Raw genomic sequence first — 21,427 nt, forward strand, 5'->3', positions numbered from 1 at the left:
TATCATATTTAAAAAACAAATCCTTGTCTTGAGTAGACAGCTCCCTAAAATGAGCTGTAAAGTAATCTTTTAGGGAAGGCTGAATATATAAAACTTCTGCCTGACAAATCATAAAGTTTAGGAATTAATTGATCCGTTGGCAGTTCAAAACTTAGAATAAATTGCTCCTATAGTGTCGGAGCTGAGACACAGTGTTAACTTGAACCTTAAGTTGGGATGTGTGTGTGTGTGTTTCAGGGGAGAGGGGCTGTCTCTTACTCCGAGATAGTTGTACTCAGATATTGCTTGTACATATATATTAGAACCTGTATTACTTGTTGCTTTTTTTTTCAACTATTCTTTTTTTTTTTTATAAAGATTTTTATTTATTTATTTGAGAGAGAGAGAATGAGAGACAGAGAGCAGGAGAGGGAGGAGGGTCAGAAGGAGAAGCAGACTCCCCGCGGAGCAGGGAGCCTGATGCGGGACTCGATCCCGGGACTCCAGGATCATGACCTGAGCCGAAGGCAGACGCTTAACCATCTGAGCCACCCAGGCGCCCCTTTTCAACTATTCTTTACAGAGTATCTCTAAATTTCCTTGAATAATTTTAGCAAGTCCTTTGTTATGAGAAGGACAATGTTGAAAGTCAATATTAATAAACGGGAACTCTGGAAGAACTTTGATCAGGCTGAAGATTTTGGTGACATAGATTATTTTATTTAATCCTCATGAATACTGTTTTAATCGATAGTATGAACTCAGTATTCTGTAGCATGATAGCATGTGACACCACCTACCATAACCATTTCCTCAGGCTGAAATAATATTTTAAAGTTAGTGGAGGAGGCAGATGTGAGGGAAATGGAGCTATGGGGGAAAACCCTATTTGATACAAAACCTCTACATCATGGTGGTCTACCCAGTGGTTCTTAAACTGTGGTTTGGGAAAACCCACTGGTTGGCCACAAGAGTCTCCTCCAGATTTTTGTGGGCTAGATCTCTTAGTGTAAGGGATAATGTTTTATACTTTGGTATATTCACTAATAGTAGTAATAATAAAAAATAATGTATCACACATATAATAAGAGTGTTTACTTGTGCTAGATACTTTGTGAAGCATTTTATAATACACTTCATTTAACACTCTGAACAATGCCTTGAAAGGTAGGCCATGGTCTTATTTAAAGTTAAGGAAACTGAAACTTAACAAGGTTAAATAGCTTGCCCCAGAACACATAGCTAGTGAGTAACAGAGTCTGTGATCAACCTTATATTCTTCTGCACTTAATACAGCTTTCTGTATTATGGATCACTGGTACCTCATCAAAATCGAGTTCTTTACCTCTGTTTTGGGAGTATGTTTTACTCTGTCCAGAGTGGATGCACATGTAAAGGGTTGTGTCCGTGATCTATGGATCAAACAAATGCAGGCTTGGCTCTTGACCATATGGCTGGTATGAAACTCTTATGGCAGAATATAATAATTACAGTACCCTCTTTTGAGCCTTTGCAGTATGCCATGAACTGTGTTGGGTGACTTACATAGATTATTGCATTTAATTCTTACAAGGTACATATTATCCCCATCTGTAACAAGGGGAAGCTAAGGCTAAGAGAAGAGATGGGAATTTAACTGAGATCTGTCTAGCTTTAGGCTTAGTGTTGTTGTTTGTCATTTTCAAAGTTGGAAAATTCAAGAAGTGAAGGAGAAAGGTATGTTGTTGCATGCCTATGGACTTTGCAAGGTGATCTTCTCATCTTTCCCCAGTGGTGTGAGTACTCAGCATCCTTGGAAAAAAAGGGTTTGAGTTAAGATAAGATTAATTGGCCTATTTTAGTTCCAGTTATGGGAAAGGTAGTATTTTAAAAGGGTTTTAAGCACATTGCTAAAAGATAAATTACACCCCCTGAATGCTAAGTGGATGTTTGTGCCCCCTGCCCAGTTGCCCATACACAGCTGCAGAGTCTGTGTGGTTACCTTGTGCTTTGCAAAGTTGCCAATTCACAACACCTTTTTCTCTTTCTTTTTCTTGCTCTTCTTTGACAGCTCTATTTCATGTACTGGCTTCTGTCATCTGTCCATTCCCAGATTTGACTTTGATGAGCAGATGACCTTGCCCTTCCACAGTGACTTACAGAAATTGGCTAATTTTTAAAAAGAAGTAGAGAATCTAGCTTAGTGTGGCCAATCCCCATTATTCAGGAAATAAAGATGTGAGAGATGAAGTCTGGGAGAATAAATTAGAATTCTTAGCTTTCTGAGAAAGTTCATCTCTCATGGGTGTTCTTGCCACACAGAGAGAAGAGAGGGTTTAGAGTACCTCTGAGGTGAGAAGGAATTCCTGGAAAGACTGAGGCACATTCCTAAAGGAAGCAGCCATATTTCCTCTATCTAGAGTCTCAGTTGTTCTTCTTGTTACTGGTGAGCTTACTATTAGGTGCTTTGCTACAATGATTTAATTTAACCCTCAAATTAATCAAAACTGAGATTCTTAGTCCAAAGCTCATTCTCTTTTCATGCCCCCCCTCTTCCCCCCAGCATCTCTCAGGAGACAGATGTAAGTTGTTATAATAGACTCCAGTCAATCAGAATTCTGTCTTGAACTTGGATTTTTTTCTGTTGCCATCTCGGAGTAGTGGCAAACTCTTTCATGTAATAGGTCTTTTCCCTCTTTTTATTCACTGGATTAAAGCCTTTGAAGCACTCTCCTTGGAATAGACCACTGGTAAGATGATGGTGTGTTGTATCGCACCTTTTAATAAACCACATTTTATTCAGGGAAAGTGGGGAGCTTTTTTGTGGTTTGCAAACTTGATATTAATATTGTCCTGACCAGAAAATGCTGAAACTTGCCCACCCACCCAGTTGTGTTTAGGCTTCTAAAAATAATGTTATTCCTCCATACTCAGACATCTGTTTTCACTCTATTGCCAATTTAAATGCCGCTGTATACTCTGTGTATCATGGCTACTTTCCCAGTATTTTGAAAATTTGCACAGGGTAAGGGGATTTTACAAGTTCTCAAAAACACAAAATATTCCTCTACAGTAGCCATATCATATGATGTCTGAGTGAAATGGCAGGTATCTGCATAATTAAAGAGGTACACCTGTGTATGCCCTATATCCCTGCTGCTGGAGTTGAAGTGGAATTGCGTTGGAAGGCTGAGCCTCTTCCTGGGAATGGTTAGGGAGGGCTCGGGGCTAGCAGCGTTAAGTATCAGCCTAGACCGAGACAGCCATTCCTGACATTTTGGTGAGAAGATTTTTTTTTTGGTCACGGCCTACTCCTTTTGGTCCGTGTTCTCCGCGGACAAGGAAGAGCATCACTGCTATCATGTGAGGCACTGTGACGAGCACTTTACATATGTAATCTCACTTGATCCTTACAACAGTTTTGAGGAAGTAGATACTATTTTTCCCATTTTACAGAGGAGGAAACTGCAGCTCAGACAGTCCCAGCTCATTTGCCAAAGCTGCTAACTGACTTAGGTATTTTCTATACCACAATGGGCTGTCTTCCATTTTTAAAGGCCTATTTATTTATTTATTTAAAGTTAAATAAATAAGTAAATAAATACCTGGCTTATAAGCATTCTAGTAAGAGTTGAGGTCGTCAAATATGGTGGTAGGTAGTATTTGGGGCAGGCACAGTCAGCAGGAAGTGCTGCTTTCTTTTGTGGGTGGCCTGGGGAATTGAGAAGAGTGAAGTTTTAGGAATTACATAAGATTGGTGTTCAGCAAAACGATCAGCTCCCTGAACTGGTTTAGTGTCCCTTTCTTGGCATTTTGAAACAAACTACAAGTGTTTGGGGATTCAGGAACCTAATAATTTTTTTTAACACAGCCCTAAGTGGGAGCTTCCTAAAATGACCCATGAAGAATTATCTGGCCATCCTTTTCTTTTAAAATTCAGAATTGTGTTTTAGAAAATTAGTCTCTTTTCTGAATGTTGAAAAGCTAAGCCATTTCCTATTTCTTAACTTCCATTCAACTTAGAAGAAGAGCCTGTTACCTAGCAGAGCTTTTGAGAGGTCCTGGCCTCTGCTTCTTGTTTGAGGGCCAGAGATCAAGGGTATGGCTCAGCCTTTCATGTCGGGTAGTGGTTTTCTGTCCAGACTCTCCGGGAATGTGTGCACCCCAGGCTGACTACTGCCTCAGCCCAGCTTGTCTTCAGTCCTCTCTGCTGTATCTTTAGGTTTTTAGGTCCAGTAAAAGACTGTAATCAAGTCACCCAGTTCTAGAAAACATTTTCCAGGAGAGGGGGAGAGCATGTAGGAAATTCTTTTTGGTGTGGGGATTCCTCTACTTCCTCTTTTTACATTATTTTTTTCAGTCTCCCATGTGATAGTTAATATACTTCTCCTTTGCATTGAAACCTGTAGAGTAACGAAGCTACTTACTGATTCAATAATATTTTAAAGCGATTGTTTTATAACTAAAAGCAGCTATATGAATTTTTAAAATAATCCAATATATATGTGTAAGATATATTACATTGTCAGCTTTGTAATACTTAGGGTTTATATGGAGTCATGCATTCTGCAGCAACTCTGGGCCCTTGTAGGGTGTGGCCCGAACATCAGTAACCACTGCCAGGAGTCACTGGCCACGAATAAGACTTGTTACCAATACATCTGTCTCCTAAGTCAGCGTTTTCCTGGTATACTTAGCTTGCTGAGGTGGCTCAGGCACTATCTAAAAATATGTTAGTTCTCTAAATGATTTTAAGCATTGAGTTCAGTTTAAGTAAGTTTTTTTTTTTTCTGGACCCCTTTTCAAAAAGTTGCTTATACAGGCAGATCTATTATCTATGTCGGTAGCAGTAGCAGAAGTGGGGTGAATTATTTTCTTTTGTTCGTTTTGGAATGTGCTTTTATTTCTCACATTTTACAAACTTACTAGAAATGATGATGCTGCCTAAGAAGCTCTGACTTGGTAGCAGATGGGCAGATGAGCGTTCTCTCGCTCCTCGTGTCTCCATGGCCCCACCTTCGTCCCATGGGTGTTGGACATATGTGATTCTGCCCTCTCTTAGGGCTGTACATAGGAGCTCTTTGAGGGCAGGGATTAGATTTCCAGGCTCCTGTGCTAAGTACAAAGACCACAAATGATGGAACATTTTCCTTTTTAGGCATATCTATATCACCATCTCCGGCCTTTCATTTCTTTTTCTGTGAAATGAGGACAATAATTTCAGCTTCAGAGTTGTGATGAGTAAATTAGCTATACAATATTTAAAACACATAGCATAGTGTTACAAAAGCATAGTACCTGGCACATAACATTCAGAACATTTTAACATTTTAGAGCACACAGAAGCATACTGCCTTCAACGTAAGAGGAAGTACAGTTTGTTAGAGGTCAGCAGAGCCAGTAATTAAGTGCGTATCGTGAATGAAGTTGAGATTTGTCACTTTTCTCCGGCAAAGCAACTAATTAAACTTTTAGCTACTCAGATAACTAACTACTCAGAGATCATCTTTCGAACAGTGTCCTGAACTTGGGTGTAACCAATTATTTTAGTCCGGTTTGCCCCCTCATTTCCAGGATTTGGAGTTTACACTTTGGTTTTTCTTAGTAGAAATAGTGTCCTTTGATCCTGAAAATGCCTCATATCCACTACCAAGGGTTAGGTCTTCGAGTGCTCTGGGCATGACCCACTTTCTCATTAAACTTTGCCCCCTGGTGTGAAGCCATAGTACATGGTACATAGTACTGTTTATCTCATGTAAGTGTCCTACAGCACTTAGAGTTTTAATCACTCATTTGGCACTCATATGTTATCTGGAATTGTTACTGATCCTATGCTCTATGTTCACTGCCTCAGTAGCTAGGACTATACTTTTTTATAGACACTGCATATTTTAGTGGAAAACATGGACTCCGTGTCAGGAAGAACTGGGTATACTTTCCAGCTAGTCCAGCTACTAGTTTTGTGGCCTCAGGAAATTACACTCTTTCCATGTTTGCAAAAGGGAAACAATAAGAACATCCTTCCAAGGTTAATGTGTGGATCGTTTAGCCAAATAAACATGTTTAGAGTATATCCAGTTCCAGATACCTGTGTGCCTCGAGTGGTAGCTCCCTTGAAAGCAGTATGCTTCCTGTCCTTTTCATCCCCAGCACCTAGCACAGTCAGTATTGTGGAATAATGTAGCATCTCGGTAAATGTTACATGAATGATGAAAGAATGAGAATCCAGGGCAGAAATGTGCCATTCTTATTTTAAGGACCTTTCAGTCTGGTAGAAGATTAAAAGTAGATGCCAAATAAATTTCTTTCTGTAGTAGTTGGCATGTGATGGTTGTTCAATATCTTTTCTCAATGAAGAAGACAGTGCTTTGGATGGATACATAGATTGTCAATATATGCTTAATGTTGGTGGTTAAAATGTTTTAATTGGCATTAGAGAATGACCCAGTGAGTTACTGTTTATTTGTATGTTTTGGGTGCAAAAGGCATTCTTTAAACATATTGAGTTCTGTCTAGGCTATTTTTTTTCAAACCCAACTCAAACTCATTGGAAATCCTATGACGGTTGCCAGACAGTCAGGGAGCATTTGAGAAAAAACACTGTTGGGCTAATGTCTTACTTGGAAAAGAGCATGATTCCTATCCACAGACAGTTATGCAGACCAAGATGGGGTATCTGGTATGCTGTTCCTGGAAGCAACACTAAAGTCTGAAGCCTAATAGAATAGTTGATTCACAAAAACTCATCTGTTTCCTCCTTCTCCCCCTAGACTATAGAATCTAACTGGCGGTGTGGACGACACAACTTGCAGAGGATTCAGTGCCGCTCTGAAAATAGTAAAGGTGTCTACTGTTTACAGTATGATGATGAAAAAATTATCAGTGGCCTACGAGATAATTCTATTAAGGTGAATGACTGTATTTTGTATGTATTATTTTTAGAACTGTGGTTATGTGTTAGACACTGTATCACCGAATCCCTCCGTTTACTCCAGATTGTTTTTTATCTGTTCCACTCCATCTTGGCAGCCGTCAGTGTGGTTCTAAAAAAACTAGAGCCAGAGTATTTCCCTATACTAACACCAGACCCCTGGATTGTCTCACTTCTTATCCTTCTCTAAGCACATTCACATTCTGTATTCTGTGTTTAGGTGCACATTGAAAATATCTCAGTATCACAGGTCTCTTGCTGACTTTGCTAGCTGGTGGAAGTGTTGCTAACTTGCCTGTAAATCAAAGTCATTACCCTTTATGGGTGCTGACAGATGTTCAGATGATAACACAAAAGAATGATAGAGCAATTTATATTTGTATGTTTTAATTCACTTTTCAATAGATAGTAGATAAACTGGATCATTTCTCTGTATTTAATGTCTGGCAGCTGATCTGACAGATTTTGTTTTATACTGTTTGTAGCTTATTTTCTCATATTTAAGAAAACATCATGTTTTTTTTTTTTTAACTTTTTTTTAAAGTTATAATTTGCATACAGGAAAATTCGCTCTTTTTGGTGTAAAGTTTTATGAGTTTTGACAAGCACAAAAAATTGTGTGACCGTAACAAAAATCAAGATATAAAACAGTTCCATTATCCCCCAAAGTTCCCTTATTCAGCCCCTTTGTGTTTAATTCTTCCCCCTTGGCGCTGGCCTTTTTTTAAAATATTTTTTTTCCTGCCCGTATAATTTTGCGTTTTAGAGACTATCCTATAAAAATGGACTCACTTTTTGAGTCTGGCTTCTTATACTTAGCATGGTGCATTTGAGAGTCGTCATTTAGCAATAGTTGATTCCTTTTTGTCGCCAAGTGGTAATCCACTTTATGGGTGTACCTCAATGTGTTTGTCCATCTGCCTGTTGAAGGACATCCATGTTTCCAGTTTTCACAATTATGAATAAAACCACTATAAATATGTATGCAAGTTTTGGTGAGAATATAGGTTTTCAGTTCACTTGAATAAAAACGTAGGAGTGGCATTACTGACTCATGGTAAGTGTATGTATTTCCTGCTAAGAAATGGCCAAGCTGGGTTTCAAATTTTATGTTCCTATCAATAATGAATGAGCGTTCCCCTTTTTATGCAACTTTGGCAGCCCTTGGTATTCTCAATATTTTTTTCCTTTGATATTTGCCATTCTAATAGGTATGTAGACACACCTCCTTTTGGTTTAAATTTACATTTCCCCAATGGTTGATGATAACATGTATCTTTTCTTGTGCTTATTTCCCATCTGTATATTTGTTGGTGAAGTATCTATTCAGATCTTTTGTCCATTTTTAAAATGGGTTCTTTGTTTTCGTATTATTGAACTTAGAGAGTTCTTTACATATTCTGGATACAAGTCCTTTTTTTTAGGTATGTTTTTCAAGTATTTTCTTCCAGTCTTGTGTTTTCATTTTCTCGATATCTTTCACAGAGCAGAAGATTTTTATTTTGATGAAGTGTCATGTAGCATTTTTTTCTTTTATGGATTATGCTTTTGATGTCATATCTAGGAAGTCTTTCATGGAGCTTTTTTAATCTATAAATTTATGTCTTTCATTCACCAAATTTCAAAAGTCTTTGTCCATTATTTTTTCACATATTTTTTCTGCACCATTTTCTTTCTGTCTCCTTCTGAGACTCTAATTACATAAATGCTAGATCTTTTGATATTGTCTTACATTTTCTCCAATCTTTCCCCCTCCCCGTCTTTTCTGGGTAATTTCTGTTGGGTCTGTCCTCAAGTTGACTGCGCACTGTACCTCCTTCATAGAAATTCACAGGATAGAGTAACATAGAAAGGCTCTGAGAAGGTCTGCAGTAGAGACATCCAGTGTTTCCCGACTTCCAAAACATATTTGACCACAGAACTCTATTTTTATGTCATACTTACTGATAGCTCTGATAATCTGTGGCCACAGGTTAATTAATGTAATTAATAATAATTTTGGGAACTATCTTTAAGGAATAGATAAAAATGGTTTGTAAGGACCTTGTCAAAGTGTAGGCTGGCCATGGGCTTACATTTCATTTACAGTGGATGTGTTTCTAAAGAATTCTATTTATAGAGGCATACCATGTTTAATTTAAAATAGGCATGCATTTGATTTATGACATAAACAGTAGAGCATACATGTGTTTTAGAGAGATCATCTAGACCAGTGGTTGGAAACCTTTTGTACTTCATTCTGTACCAATCCTGGATCACTAATCACTTTTTCAAAAAAAATTTTTTTTAAAGTAGGCTTTACACTGGGCATGAAGCCCAATGTGGGGCTCAGACCCACTATCCTGAGGTCAAGACCTGAGCTGATACCAAGAGTTGGATGCTCAACAGACTGAGCCACCCAGGCGCCCTACTAATCACTCTTTCAAAATAACGTGTTCTAATAGGTCTTGCTTTTGTAGAAAGATGGTTAAATGTCTGTAGCACTTGTTATATCTTGGCTATTTGCAGTAAATTTGAGGGATGCTGTAAATCATGATAGTATTATTTTACAAGGGAAGAAACAGGTCCACACAATCTATTTTTAACAATCCAATCTTTAAAAGAAAATGATTTCCCATCCCCCATTATATAGGGACAGTATTGAAAACTTGGAAAATATTGGAAAGATCAAAAGGGAGAAAAAGAGCACTCAGAGAACAAAACCAACTATTATTAACATTTTCTTCTCTATTTTTCCTTTTTTAAATATGCATATTGGTTATGTCACTATATAGATTGGCTTTTATTCTGGTTTTTAAAAACCATTACTGTAATAAAGCATTCTGTTCTCTCATTAAAAACTTTTCATAGTTTAGTTTGAAATTTTTCTGAAATGTCAAACATTTTTTATTTTAAAATTTTTGTCAATAAACATAATGGGTTAGGGGTATGCATTTTTAAAGGCTCCTAATAGATACTGTCACATTGTTTTCCAGAGGGTGAGCCAACTCTTTTCAGAGTTTAAAAATTCCCTTTATAAGGCTGTAAAGTATAATGAGTATGATCGTTAGAGGCACAAAGTAAGCAAAATAGTACATCTATTTTGGAAATTATTCAATATGGCCTCTTCCTTTTTGTCATTTTCCACCTGTTTGAAGTTTAACTGCTCTTATTTACTATAACACAGGTCTGTTTTATTTTATGGTTCAGAGACAAACACATTTATCAGAATGTGATATACTAAATCACTGTTTGTGGTTGATCTTGTCTCAATAGATTTGGGATAAAACCAGCTTGGAATGTTTGAAAGTGTTAACAGGACACACTGGCTCTGTCCTTTGTCTCCAGTATGATGAACGTGTCATTGTGACTGGTTCTTCAGACTCTACAGTGAGGTGAGTGATTTGGCTTCACTGGTCTGAACTTACATATATTCCATGAGAAGACTGAGATTGCACCCTTTTTTTGGGATAAGCACACACATACTTTGTATATGTTTTTGTATGCTGTATTTTCAAAACCACTTTAGGTGTAGGTTTATTTGAACAAAGTAGGCTGGAAAGACCTACTTTTGTTAAGTAGGTCCTATTCCTGTTGCTCTATGTTACAGAGATGGCAGTGTACTTTTTGTATAAAAGCACATTACCTAGTGTTAGGCTAGCTTTTTCCTGGGAGACCATGCTCCAGACATTTGAAAAAGTCAACAGCATGCTTAGTATCCTTTCTCGGACTCGGTGCTTTTAGGCCTACTTTTGCCATATAAGCCTGCGTCTTTCCTCCTTTGCTCTGTGTGAACTTGTCCTCTTGGGAGATTGGGTTTACAGAAAAGCTATGGCATGAAAGGGCTGCCCCTGAGAACCCTGTATGTCGTGGATGAAGCAGTAGGGATACTGGCTTTGTCCATAAAACAGTTGGGTAAATAGATGAGTGTGGAAATTGCTGAGATGTCATGACTTATAGTCTCTAGTTTGCAGTGGATAAATAGACTCAGAGGCCTGTCAAAGGTCAAGAAGAACCTTAAGCTTGGGAACTGCCCTCAATTCCCCAGCTGCCAAGCCGCCTTCCCCGTCATCTCAGACTCCCCGCAGAGACCACCTACTTGAAGAATCATTTTTGTTGTCCTCAACACAAGCTTACAGGCACTGTCCCTGAATACCTAACATTAAATTAACCTAAACCTGGGCAGAGCCAGGATTGGCCTTCCTTTTTTGAAACCCTCTCAGTACTTCTCAGCAAATCGAATAATTGCTTCTGGGGGCTCCTTTTAAGCATGATCTTAGGTGTCAGATCCCAGTCATCAAATACAAGTGAAGCTTACACCTCCCCAGCCTCCTGCTAAGAATGGGCCCAGGGTACAGACGCTGGACTCTTTTCCTGGTTGTTTTAACAATAACGCATTGGGCTTTTCTGTTCTCATCTAGAGTCTGGGATGTGAACACGGGTGAAGTTTTGAACACATTGATCCACCACAATGAGGCTGTACTGCACTTACGCTTCAGCAATGGACTGATGGTGACCTGTTCCAAGGACCGCTCCATTGCTGTGTGGGACATGGCTTCTGCCACCGATATCACTTTACGCCGTGTCCTGGTTGGCCACCGCGCTGCTGTCAATGTAGTAGACTTTGATGATAAATACATCGTGTCTGCCTCTGGTGACAGAACCATCAAAGTGAGTGTGTTTTCAGTCATAACTCTGCTTACTCCTGTCCCTATTAGGACACAGAGAAAGTAGAGGTGGCTTTTACCAACCTGGTACCTGGCAAGATCTTTATTCTCCTCCATTTGTGCTTGATCCCTTGAGGCAATCCCATTCTCCATGCTTCTGGAATCATAGGCAAGATAGGAGGAAAGGGTCATGGGTCCAGGATACAGAGCGGCCCTCTATTGCATGAAATGACACTGTTGATCACATTTTTAAGGGGAAGAGAACTAACGTGTGGAGTATGTGCTGTGTGCTAGGAGATTTTCATTTCTATGTCACTCCATCTTTTCCAGCACTCTGCTGAGGTAGGTATTGCCTCCATTTTACAGAGGGGACTCAGAGAGTGAAGAACTGGGCCGACCACATAGTGAGTTAGTGGCAGAGCTGAGATTTGATTTATTCATTATTTACTTAATTTTGAGAACCTGCCATGCCATAGACCCTGGGCTGGATGCTGCAGATATGATAATGAATAAGACACATTCCTGCCTTCAAGAAGCTCAGTGTGTGGTGGGTGGTAGGCATGAGACAAACAGTTGTAGTCTAGGGTGATTCATAGGATGTGGTAGATGCACTGATAGCAGTATCCATATTTTTTAAATTTTAGTTCTGTTTTTATAACAACTCTATTGAGATATAATTCACATAGTATTAGATTCACCATTTAAAGCCTGTGATCCAGTGGCCTTTAGTATAGTCACAGTGTCAGCCATCACTAGTTTGAGAACATTTTCATTGCCCTCTGTAAAGACCTCATACCTATTGACAGTCAACCCCCATTCTCTTCTCCTGGTCCCTGGCAGTCACTAATCTACTTTTTGTCCATGGACTTGCCCCTGCTAGACATTTCATATAAATGTAATCATATGATATGTGGCCTTTTCTGTCTGGCTTCTTGCACTTAGTGTAGTGTTTTCACGGTTCATCCATGAACATTGTAGCATGTATTAGTACGTCATTCTCGTTCTAATGACTGAATGAAATTCCATTGTGGATGTACCACGTTCCATTTGTCCACTCATCAGTTGATGAACATTTTGGTGGTTTGCACTTTTTATTTGTTATGGATAGTGCTGCCATAAGCATTTGTGTACAAGTTTTTGCACGGACATAAATTTTCAGTTCTCTTAAAGGTAATTCTGGGTCTAACATTTTGAGGAACTGCCAGACTTCTTTCCAAAGTGGCTACACCATTTTAAAATCCCACCAGCAATGTGTGAATGTTTGGATTTGGCTCAAAAAACCTTTTTGTAAGCAGCACTAGTTAGCATTCTAGTGTCTAGTTCCTAGCCCCACAAATCACAAAGGTAGCATCAAACTTTAGATTCAGTGGTCTGGAAGCTGGACAGGTAGGGTTTGTATGCAGTCATTGACTCACCGCTCAGTCACACCAATTGGAACGAGATCACTGCCTGGAAGTCACGAGGGTTCGGGCCTTGTTACAAAATAGCTGATGCATAATATCAGCCTGGAGAGTTTCTCCATATCCTTGCCAGCACCTGTTATTGTCTGTCTTTTTTATTACCGCCATGCTAGTAATTGTGTGGTGGTATCTCTGGTTTTGGTTTCCATTTCCCCAGTGACTAATTATATTGAGCATCTTTTCAGTGCTTCTTGGCCATTTTTATATCTTCTTTGGAGAAACAGCTATTTAAATCTTTCACTTAAAAAATTGGATTTTTTTTTATTGTTTAGTTGTAAAAGTTATTTATATGTTCTGGTTACAAGTCCCTTATCAGGTAAATGATTTGCAAATATTCTCTTCTATCCTGTGAGTTCTCTTTTCACTTTCTTGATGGTGTTCTTTGAAGCACAGATGACTTTCATTTTGATGAAGTCCAGTTTATCAGTTTTTTGTATTTTGCTTGTGCTTTTGTTGTCATGTCTAAGAAATCATTGCCTAATCCAGGAGCACAAAGATTTACTCCTGTGTTTTCTTCTGAGAGTTTCATAGTTTCAGCTCTCACATTTAGCCCTTTGATCCATTCTGAATTAAATTTTTGTGTATCGTGTGAGTTAGGGGTCCAACTTCATTCTTTTGCATGTGGATATCTAGTTATCTTCTTCAACTACAAATGCAGCTGGTAAAGTAATTCAGGGCACTTTGGTTGCTTTGCATCTCCTTATTTGGCTTGTAATATATTAAGTGTGTCTGTGAACATCTAAGTCTTGCAGATGGTTTCACAAAAGAGGGATTATTTATTCCACATACATAATATTAGGAGTGATGTGTCAAAACAAATGGAGCTGTTCAAGAAACTCTGCTGGAAAAGAGGAGGATGTGAAAGGTGAAACTTTTTCACATCAGTTACATTGGATTTGACATGTCAGCTGGCATGAAAACATAAAATCTGGCCCACACTCTTCCTTCTAGGCAAGTGAATGTCTGAACCATCCAGGAGATGTTCTCTTTGTGAATATCTCAAGGTTTGGAGACTTCACAGCTTCCCTCTGTGTTTCATTCCTGTTTTATCACTCCACAGCCAAGAAAACTATATGCTGGCCAATCTCTCCCCCAGCCTCTGAACCATATTTTATAGTCAAGTATTTTGGTCATTCTTAGAGGCTCTGATTTTTTTTAAAAGGTGTATTGTGAGGGGACTTTTCTGCATTTTCTTAAACTATTGCTAATCTGTTCTACAGGTCTGGAGCACGAGTACCTGTGAATTTGTTCGTACTCTGAATGGGCACAAGCGAGGCATTGCCTGTCTCCAGTACAGGGATCGGCTGGTTGTTAGCGGATCATCAGATAATACCATAAGGTGGGTAGAAGTTGGTGTGCTGACAGGGCAGGCCGATTTTTGCCATATTTTTGACTCCTCTCCCAGTCCTGAGGTTTGAAGGACTCCGAGCCTTTGGGGGATATTCAAATAAGAGAAACTTTTATTAATCTGTTTGGCTCTGCATACTGAAGCGGGTAAACTGATTCCCCCAGTACACATGTTTTAAACATCAGCTCCACCCAAGATCCCTTAATACCAGAAACCCTCAGAACAGAGGACGCTCTAGCCTGATTCTCAACTTTCCCTTACTTATAGCTCCTGTCTCCCTCACTAACAGCTGGGAGGAGTGTACTTTATTTATCTGTCTCGTGCAGAGACTGTGCTACAGAATCTCCACTCTTGTTTTGTCTTGTATTTTATCTCCCTTTTTTCCTTCCAGCACTCAGTGACCTTGCTTTCTAATAAATATGACTATCCTTAAACATTTTATTTATTAAGAACTTCCCTTAGGGGCGCCTGGGTGGCTCAGTCGTTAAGCATCTGCCTTTGGCTCTGGTCGTGATCCCAGGGTCCTGGGATCGAGCCCCACATCGGGCTCCCTGCTCCACGGGAAGCCTGCTTCTCCCTCTCCCACTCCCCCTGCTTGTGTTCCCTCTCTCTCTGTGTCTCTCTGTCAAAATAAATAAATAAAATCTTTAAAAAAAAAAAAAAGAACTTCTCTTAAATATCTATTCATCAATCTTTAGTCATTTTCCCATTGTCCTAACATATGCCAGTAGCTTTTTTATAACCAAATTGTTTAATGTTTGGGTAAAATAAAGATTGGATTCAAGATAATTTTTAAAAGAAGGAAGGAAGGAAGGAAGGAGGGAATGAAACCACAACAATAGAGCTAAAACTGCTGTGAGTTTTCTTTTATCATTTTAAGGTTTAAGGTATTCTGCAAGTCATGTGAGAACCTGAATCTTCGCACTTTGTATTACTTAACTATTTCAGTAGTAGATAGTCCTTAATTTTCTCACCGGACTCTCTGAGGTTTTACAGAGTAGTAATGTATATTCCTTTATAGTTTATAGAGGGGGCCACTTTGGAGTCAGTGGCACTGCTGAATGGCTCTGTTCACAGTAGATTAGAGAAGCCATCATCACTGACACTGATGAGAGTATTTGCTGAGGCTGGCTGTGCTCAAATACTCACGGGGTGGATGGTAAGAGCTACTGGTAGAGAGGCTAAGAAAAGGTTGTTACAGAATTAGTTTGCTAACTTTGTTTTCTAAATGTTAGTTTGCTATGATTTCTTTTGGCAGACAATGTAGAAAAATCAGTAATAGAAAAATGTAAAAATCTCAGTTTTCAGAATTATTGTATATAAATCAGATACCAAGAAAAAGGCTGGATGTAGTCTATGGGTTTATATTTCTTTCTTTCTTTTTTTTTTTTTTAAATTTTATTTATTTATTTGACAGAGGGATCACAAGCAAGGGGAGTGGGAGAGGAAGAAGCAGGCTTCCCACTGAGCAGGGAGCCCGATGCGGGGCTCGATCCCAGGACCCTGGGATCATGACCTGAGCCGAAGGCAGGCGCTTAACGACTGAGCCACCCAGGCGCCCCCTACGGGTTTATATTTCTGAGACACTTCTTGTACCTAATGAGAGGCTCCCATTGTGACCTCAAAAACTGGACAACCCTAGTATGCAGGATTATCTAGAAGGGGTGTCCCTAGGCCTCATCAGGAGAGAAGGGCCACCATGCTGGTGCACTGGTTCTAACTTCAATGGGCCTCATGGATTCCAGGCCAGAAGTGCCTGGGGTGGAAGCCTAACCCCCCTGGCTATACATATTATATCCTCCCCTGACCCACACACATACATGCCTTTTCTTCTTTACTGCCTGTAATCTGTGCCTCCCCCAGAAAAGTCCTTGTTATACCATTTGGCTACATGGTTTCATCAATTCAGACATCAAGAGAATGCCTAGGAACTAAATTTAATTGAAGTTTCTTATTCGTTGATCTTATTTAAATAGTAATACATGCATGTGATTAAAAAAACTGAATAAGGAAATACAATGAGAAGTAAGGCTTCTACCCAAATTAGTGTTTTTTGGTTTTTTTTTTAATTGAAGTAATTTCTACACCCACCGTGGGGCTCAAGCTCATGACCCTGAGATCAAGAGTCGCATGCTCTTCCAACTGAGCCAGCCAGCCGCCCCCCAAATTAGTGCTTTAAAATATACAAATGGTATAAATGTACATACATATCTTTCTACGTGGATAGCATGGACTGGGAGTGAGATAGAAACAAAGAAGTCCAGGAGAGTGAAAATCACGTATGGAACAGATACAAGGAACTCAAGGATAGTGTGAATCATGTGTGGGAAGTTGTTTCACAGAGATCTGTTTTACTTCCAAGGCTATGGGATATCGAATGTGGTGCCTGTTTAAGAGTCCTAGAGGGACATGAAGAATTGGTCCGATGCATCCGGTTTGATAACAAGAGGATTGTCAGTGGGGCCTATGATGGGTATGTATTTCAGATTTTTAAATGCACTGCTGTCACTGTATCTAGAGGGAAAACGAGCGCTGTACATTCAGCAGCTATGTATGTGCCAGTTCTGTGTTAGATCCTTCCTGTGGTGACGGATGGCAGATGTTACTACACTGCCTGGTCAAGTGAGGCCACTCAGGCCCAGAAAGATGACTGGTCTTGCCCCAAGTCCTCCAGTAGCAGAGCCTCTGTAACTCCTATGCTTACACTTTTAACCATTATTGTAGATTTGGGGAGTAGCTTAGGTTGTGCAGGAATTCAGTTCTTAGCCTTAGCCCTATTAATTAAGCCAGCTGTGTGTGTGTGTTCAGTGATACATTTCCTTTCCCCGTTTGTTTAATTGAACAAATACTCTTTAAAAAGCCTCATGACTTTAAATGAGCAAATGGCAACTGTAAACCTTTCAAGGTGACCTTATGTATACTTCACAAATGGACTAGTTGGTCTGTTTATGGTCCTATTATTAACTTAGAGCATTTGCTTAGTTTGAAGAAAGGTATCCCTGGAATTTCATGGAGAGCCCTAGCTTCTGTCAGCAGCACCTACTCAGCCCCAGAGAGCCCCCTGATTAATGAATTTGGTGACATAGATTATCAAGTCAGGAACTGAATTTAGATAGCCTGAAGTTGTTTTCTTGTCTCCCTGAAAAAATATTTCTTCACAGTTTCAGCAATTCTGAGAATGTGGAGGTCCTTATTTTTTTCCCAAATCAAGTGTTGTTGGTTTAAATAACTTGTAAAAACATAAGCATGTTCTCCATTCGCTTTTCTAGTAGCAGTTCAGATGCACTCCTTTCTGTCAAAGGAAGTGCTTGACAGTACATAAAATAGTAACTTTTCTACTAATTGCAATTTCCTTTTCTTTTCTAGGAAAATTAAAGTTTGGGACTTGCAAGCTGCTTTGGACCCTCGGGCTCCAGCAAGCACTTTGTGTTTGCGCACGTTGGTGGTATGTAATCTATTGAAATGAGAGCGGTTCTTGCGCTGGAGGATGGCTACCTGCAGATAGCCCTGCCTAGGTGTATCACAAGAAAGCTGTGTATCTCACAGTGTGCCTTCAGAGAAATGCGCCGTTTTGTTCATTTTGTTTAGCCAAAATCAGAGAATACTTGACATTTACATTACAGTGAGCTCTTTCCTAAGGAGCATTAATACAACTTAAAATGTGAAAGCAGGCATCCTCATTTGTAGGTGGATTGGTTTCTTCATAGAGCACAAAATATTTCCTTCCTGTAGATTTGGGAGATTTCTTAATTGTGGGTATCTGGTTACATTATATTTTTATAATACAGCACATGTTTGTATTATTATGATGGAATTTCCCCTCAGTCTATATTGTCTGGATTATTGCTTTGGCATATAAAAATATTTTATTTTTATATGTTAATCTTGCTTTAGCAACTTTGGCAGGCTCATTATTTCTAATAGGTTGGTTTTGTTCCATTGATGAGGAGACAGTTGTTTGAAAATACTGATAGATTGTTCTTATTTTCAGTAGCTTTACCTTTGATTTTGGTTTCTTTGCTTCTTGCAGTGATTAGAACATGCAGAACTATGGTTAGGGCAATTCTTGTTTTCTTCTTGATTTTAATGAGAATGCTTCTGTTTCACCATTAATTTTGATTTTGGCTGTGGTTCAGATAGATGTTCTTGGTAATGTTAAAAACATTATCCTTCTGGCTCTGCTTTTTACAGTGTATCAAACATGGGTATTTAATATTGTTGTTTACCTTTCCAAGATCCTTGGTGAAGTGATCACATAGTTTTTCTTCTTTGACCTATTAATGAGCCAGGATCTCAGATACAAAGATTAATTCAAAGAAAAAGCTTAGAAGGAAAAGCCAAAGTATTTGCTCCTGGGGTGAAGGACAAAGCTCAGTAAACTCTGGAACATTATTTAGGAAGCATGGATAAGTAGCTGCATTTTCAGCCTGTGCCAGGTCACTGATAGTGAGATCTGAGGGATTGTAAAGGTCTCATTTTACTCATCAGTTTGTTACATTTCACAGGAACATTCTGGACGTGTGTTTCGGCTGCAGTTTGATGAATTTCAGATCATCAGCAGCTCCCACGATGACACTATTTTGATTTGGGATTTCTTAAATGTGCCTCCCAGTGCCCAGAACGAGACCCGTTCTCCCTCCAGAACATACACTTACATCTCCAGATAACAGTCTGCACTTTACCCGTTTCAGGTGAGTACCTCCCCATGTTTAATCTTGCTCGTTGAATTCACCTTCCCTTTGGGGCAGCATTGTGATTTGGGTTCCCTGTTGGTAGGAACCGAGGTGGTTAGTTAGTGTTTATTAGCTGCCTCAGCTTTGCAGAGTTCCAGTATCAGGCTAGATCTTTATAGTCACATTGAAATAAGGTTGAAATTGGAATCCTACATATTGGGGGTTTTCACACTGGCAGACAGTGTGATTCCTGTTTTTTAAAACTGTTTTCCTAAATGGTTTCCTAGGTCATATCAATTTAACTCAGGTAAAGTCATTCAAATTCTGTTTTAGGGTGTAGGAATCTCCTTTTTCTCTTTCCTGTTTTTCAGTTCTTTTATTTGAAAAGAAAAAAATCACCATCAACCGAACACTCAAAATTCTCCCTCTGCCCCTGTTATAATCCACCCACCACCACTGTTCACTAGAAGAGGGATCAAAGAAAGGTGTTTGTTGAGAAAGGCCCTAAAACCCGTTCTTCATCCATTAGACACAACAGGTACCCTGGAAGCAGAGCCCTTTGCTCTGGTTACAGGAGAACGTAGAGCCATTGTAACCATTGATGATGGCATGTTTTGATTACTAAGGGTGTCCAGCCTAGAGGATGAGAAGCCTTACTTGGCTGTGTCCTGGGAACCGATGGCCCTGTTCATCTGGAGCAGTATTTCCAACTCTGAAAATTTTGCAAGGGGCCAATAAATTCTGTGCATGTTAAACTTTGTAGATGGAATAAATATGTTTGTACTTATCTGTATTACTGTGTATATATGTATGTAAAGACTGATTAATAAAATTCATATTTATTTTAAAATGTTACTTAATACTTAGTGGCTCTTTATCATTACATATTTTCCCGTCCATTAAATATTAAAAGTGTAAAGGAAGTTTATGTGCAGAATTGTGAGATTCTTTTTGATGAAAAGATAGGGTTCCTAGATCACCAAGTTACCATTGTTTCTAATATTTCTTAAGACTCTTAAGACCGAAAACACAGATGTCCAGGAAGTTTGTCTTACCCAAGGGTAAGCTGACTATAGCCAGAGGCCAAATTTGTTCCACTGCCTGATTTTATTCCCCTACCGTAGCAAGCTAAGAATAGCTTTTTACACTTTCAAATAATTGAAAAAAATTAAAAGAAGAATACTATTTCATTACACATGAAAATTATGTGAAATTCAAATTCTAGTGTCCATAAATAAAGTTTTATTATAGGGACACCTGGGTGGCTCAGTCGTTAAGCGTCTGCCTTCAGCTCACCCGCATCAGGCTCCCTGCTCGGCGGGAAGCCTGCTTCTCCCTCTCCCACTCCCCCTGCTGTGTTCCTACTCTCGTTATCTCTCTCTCTGTCAAATAAATAAACAACATCTTTAAAAAAAAAAAGTTTTATTATAATAGCCATGCTCATTTGTTTACATATATTGCCTCTGGCCATTTTCATACTTCATTGGCAGAGATGAATAGATGCCACAGAGACGACATGGCTTGCAGCGTCTAAAATATTTATTATATAGCTCTTCGAGGAAAAGTTTGCTGACCTCCGGTCTTGCCCCTGTGCCGTCTATTAGTGATAAACCAAGGGTCTGCATCAGGAATGGCAAATAAGCTTTTTCTTCATGCTGGCTGAGTTTGATCAGCCGTGCCTGGCTGGAGTACTGCCTTTGGAAGGATTCTGGGACCCTCTATGGACCCCAAAGGGATAGGTGCTGTGACGGGTTGTCAATGTCTGCCTGGGTGTAGGAGGTGAGCAGTAATGACATGTAAGCCACATACATAGGTGCTGTCCCTGGTCCCAAGTGTGTTCATACCATCTCTCAAGATAGTGACCATCTGCTTGCTGCTTTCTCTCTGGATAGATTCTTCATAAGCTGAAAAACCCTTATGGCAGAATTATTACATTTATTGAATCGAGTCTTAAAATAGGTATTATAGGGAATTACAGAGGAAGAAGACAAGGATCTCTTGAATGATTGCTCCTCCCCACTTCAACCTCCCTTCCCAGAAATCCTAAGGAAAATACAGGGAAGGAGGAATGGACCCAAATGAAAACTGATTTCCCTTCTGGTCTTTCTTTTCCCTCTCCAACTCTCCGTTCTGCTCTCAGTGAGGATCTTCTTAAGCCCTGCCCCTGCCATCCTCTGCCTTACTGGCTTCCTGTTTCTTCAGGATTGAGGTTCAACTACTTCAGTTAGCTGACAGGAGTTTCAACATCTAGCTGTTACCTTCTGTCCTCACTATCCACCCTCCCCGTGTCCCAGTCTCCCATTCCTCCCTTCCAAAAACCTAGAGTGGCAACCAGACTGAATTCTCTTTCTCTAATTACATTATAATAGTGCAGAGCTCTACCATATCCCTCCCCTTGTGTGTGTTATTAT

General features: G+C 39.4%; 1 protein-coding gene across 2 annotated transcripts in view; it reads left to right on the forward strand.

The window, feature by feature from the left end:
• Nucleotides 1–21,427, forward strand: part of FBXW11 (F-box and WD repeat domain containing 11) — a 121,559-nt gene that overhangs the window by 93,563 nt on the left and 6,569 nt on the right. The window contains exons 6-13 of one of the 2 annotated variants that reach the window (XM_021701245.1): nt 6,729–6,866; nt 10,145–10,263; nt 11,290–11,539; nt 14,216–14,334; nt 16,706–16,816; nt 17,710–17,788; nt 18,849–19,034; nt 19,643–19,662. In XM_021701245.1, coding sequence (XP_021556920.1) covers nt 6,729–6,866; nt 10,145–10,263; nt 11,290–11,539; nt 14,216–14,334; nt 16,706–16,816; nt 17,710–17,788; nt 18,849–19,010 — 978 coding nt within the window. In that variant the 3' untranslated portion in view covers nt 19,011–19,034; nt 19,643–19,662. Of the gene's footprint in view, nt 1–6,728; nt 6,867–10,144; nt 10,264–11,289; nt 11,540–14,215; nt 14,335–16,705; nt 16,817–17,709; nt 17,789–18,848; nt 19,035–19,642; nt 19,663–21,427 lie in introns of those variants that run through there. The other variant, XM_021701239.1, reaches the window with a different exon arrangement.

Source organism: Neomonachus schauinslandi, chromosome 7 (assembly GCF_002201575.2).
Source record: "Neomonachus schauinslandi chromosome 7, ASM220157v2, whole genome shotgun sequence".
NCBI classification, from domain to species: domain Eukaryota; kingdom Metazoa; phylum Chordata; class Mammalia; order Carnivora; family Phocidae; genus Neomonachus; species Neomonachus schauinslandi.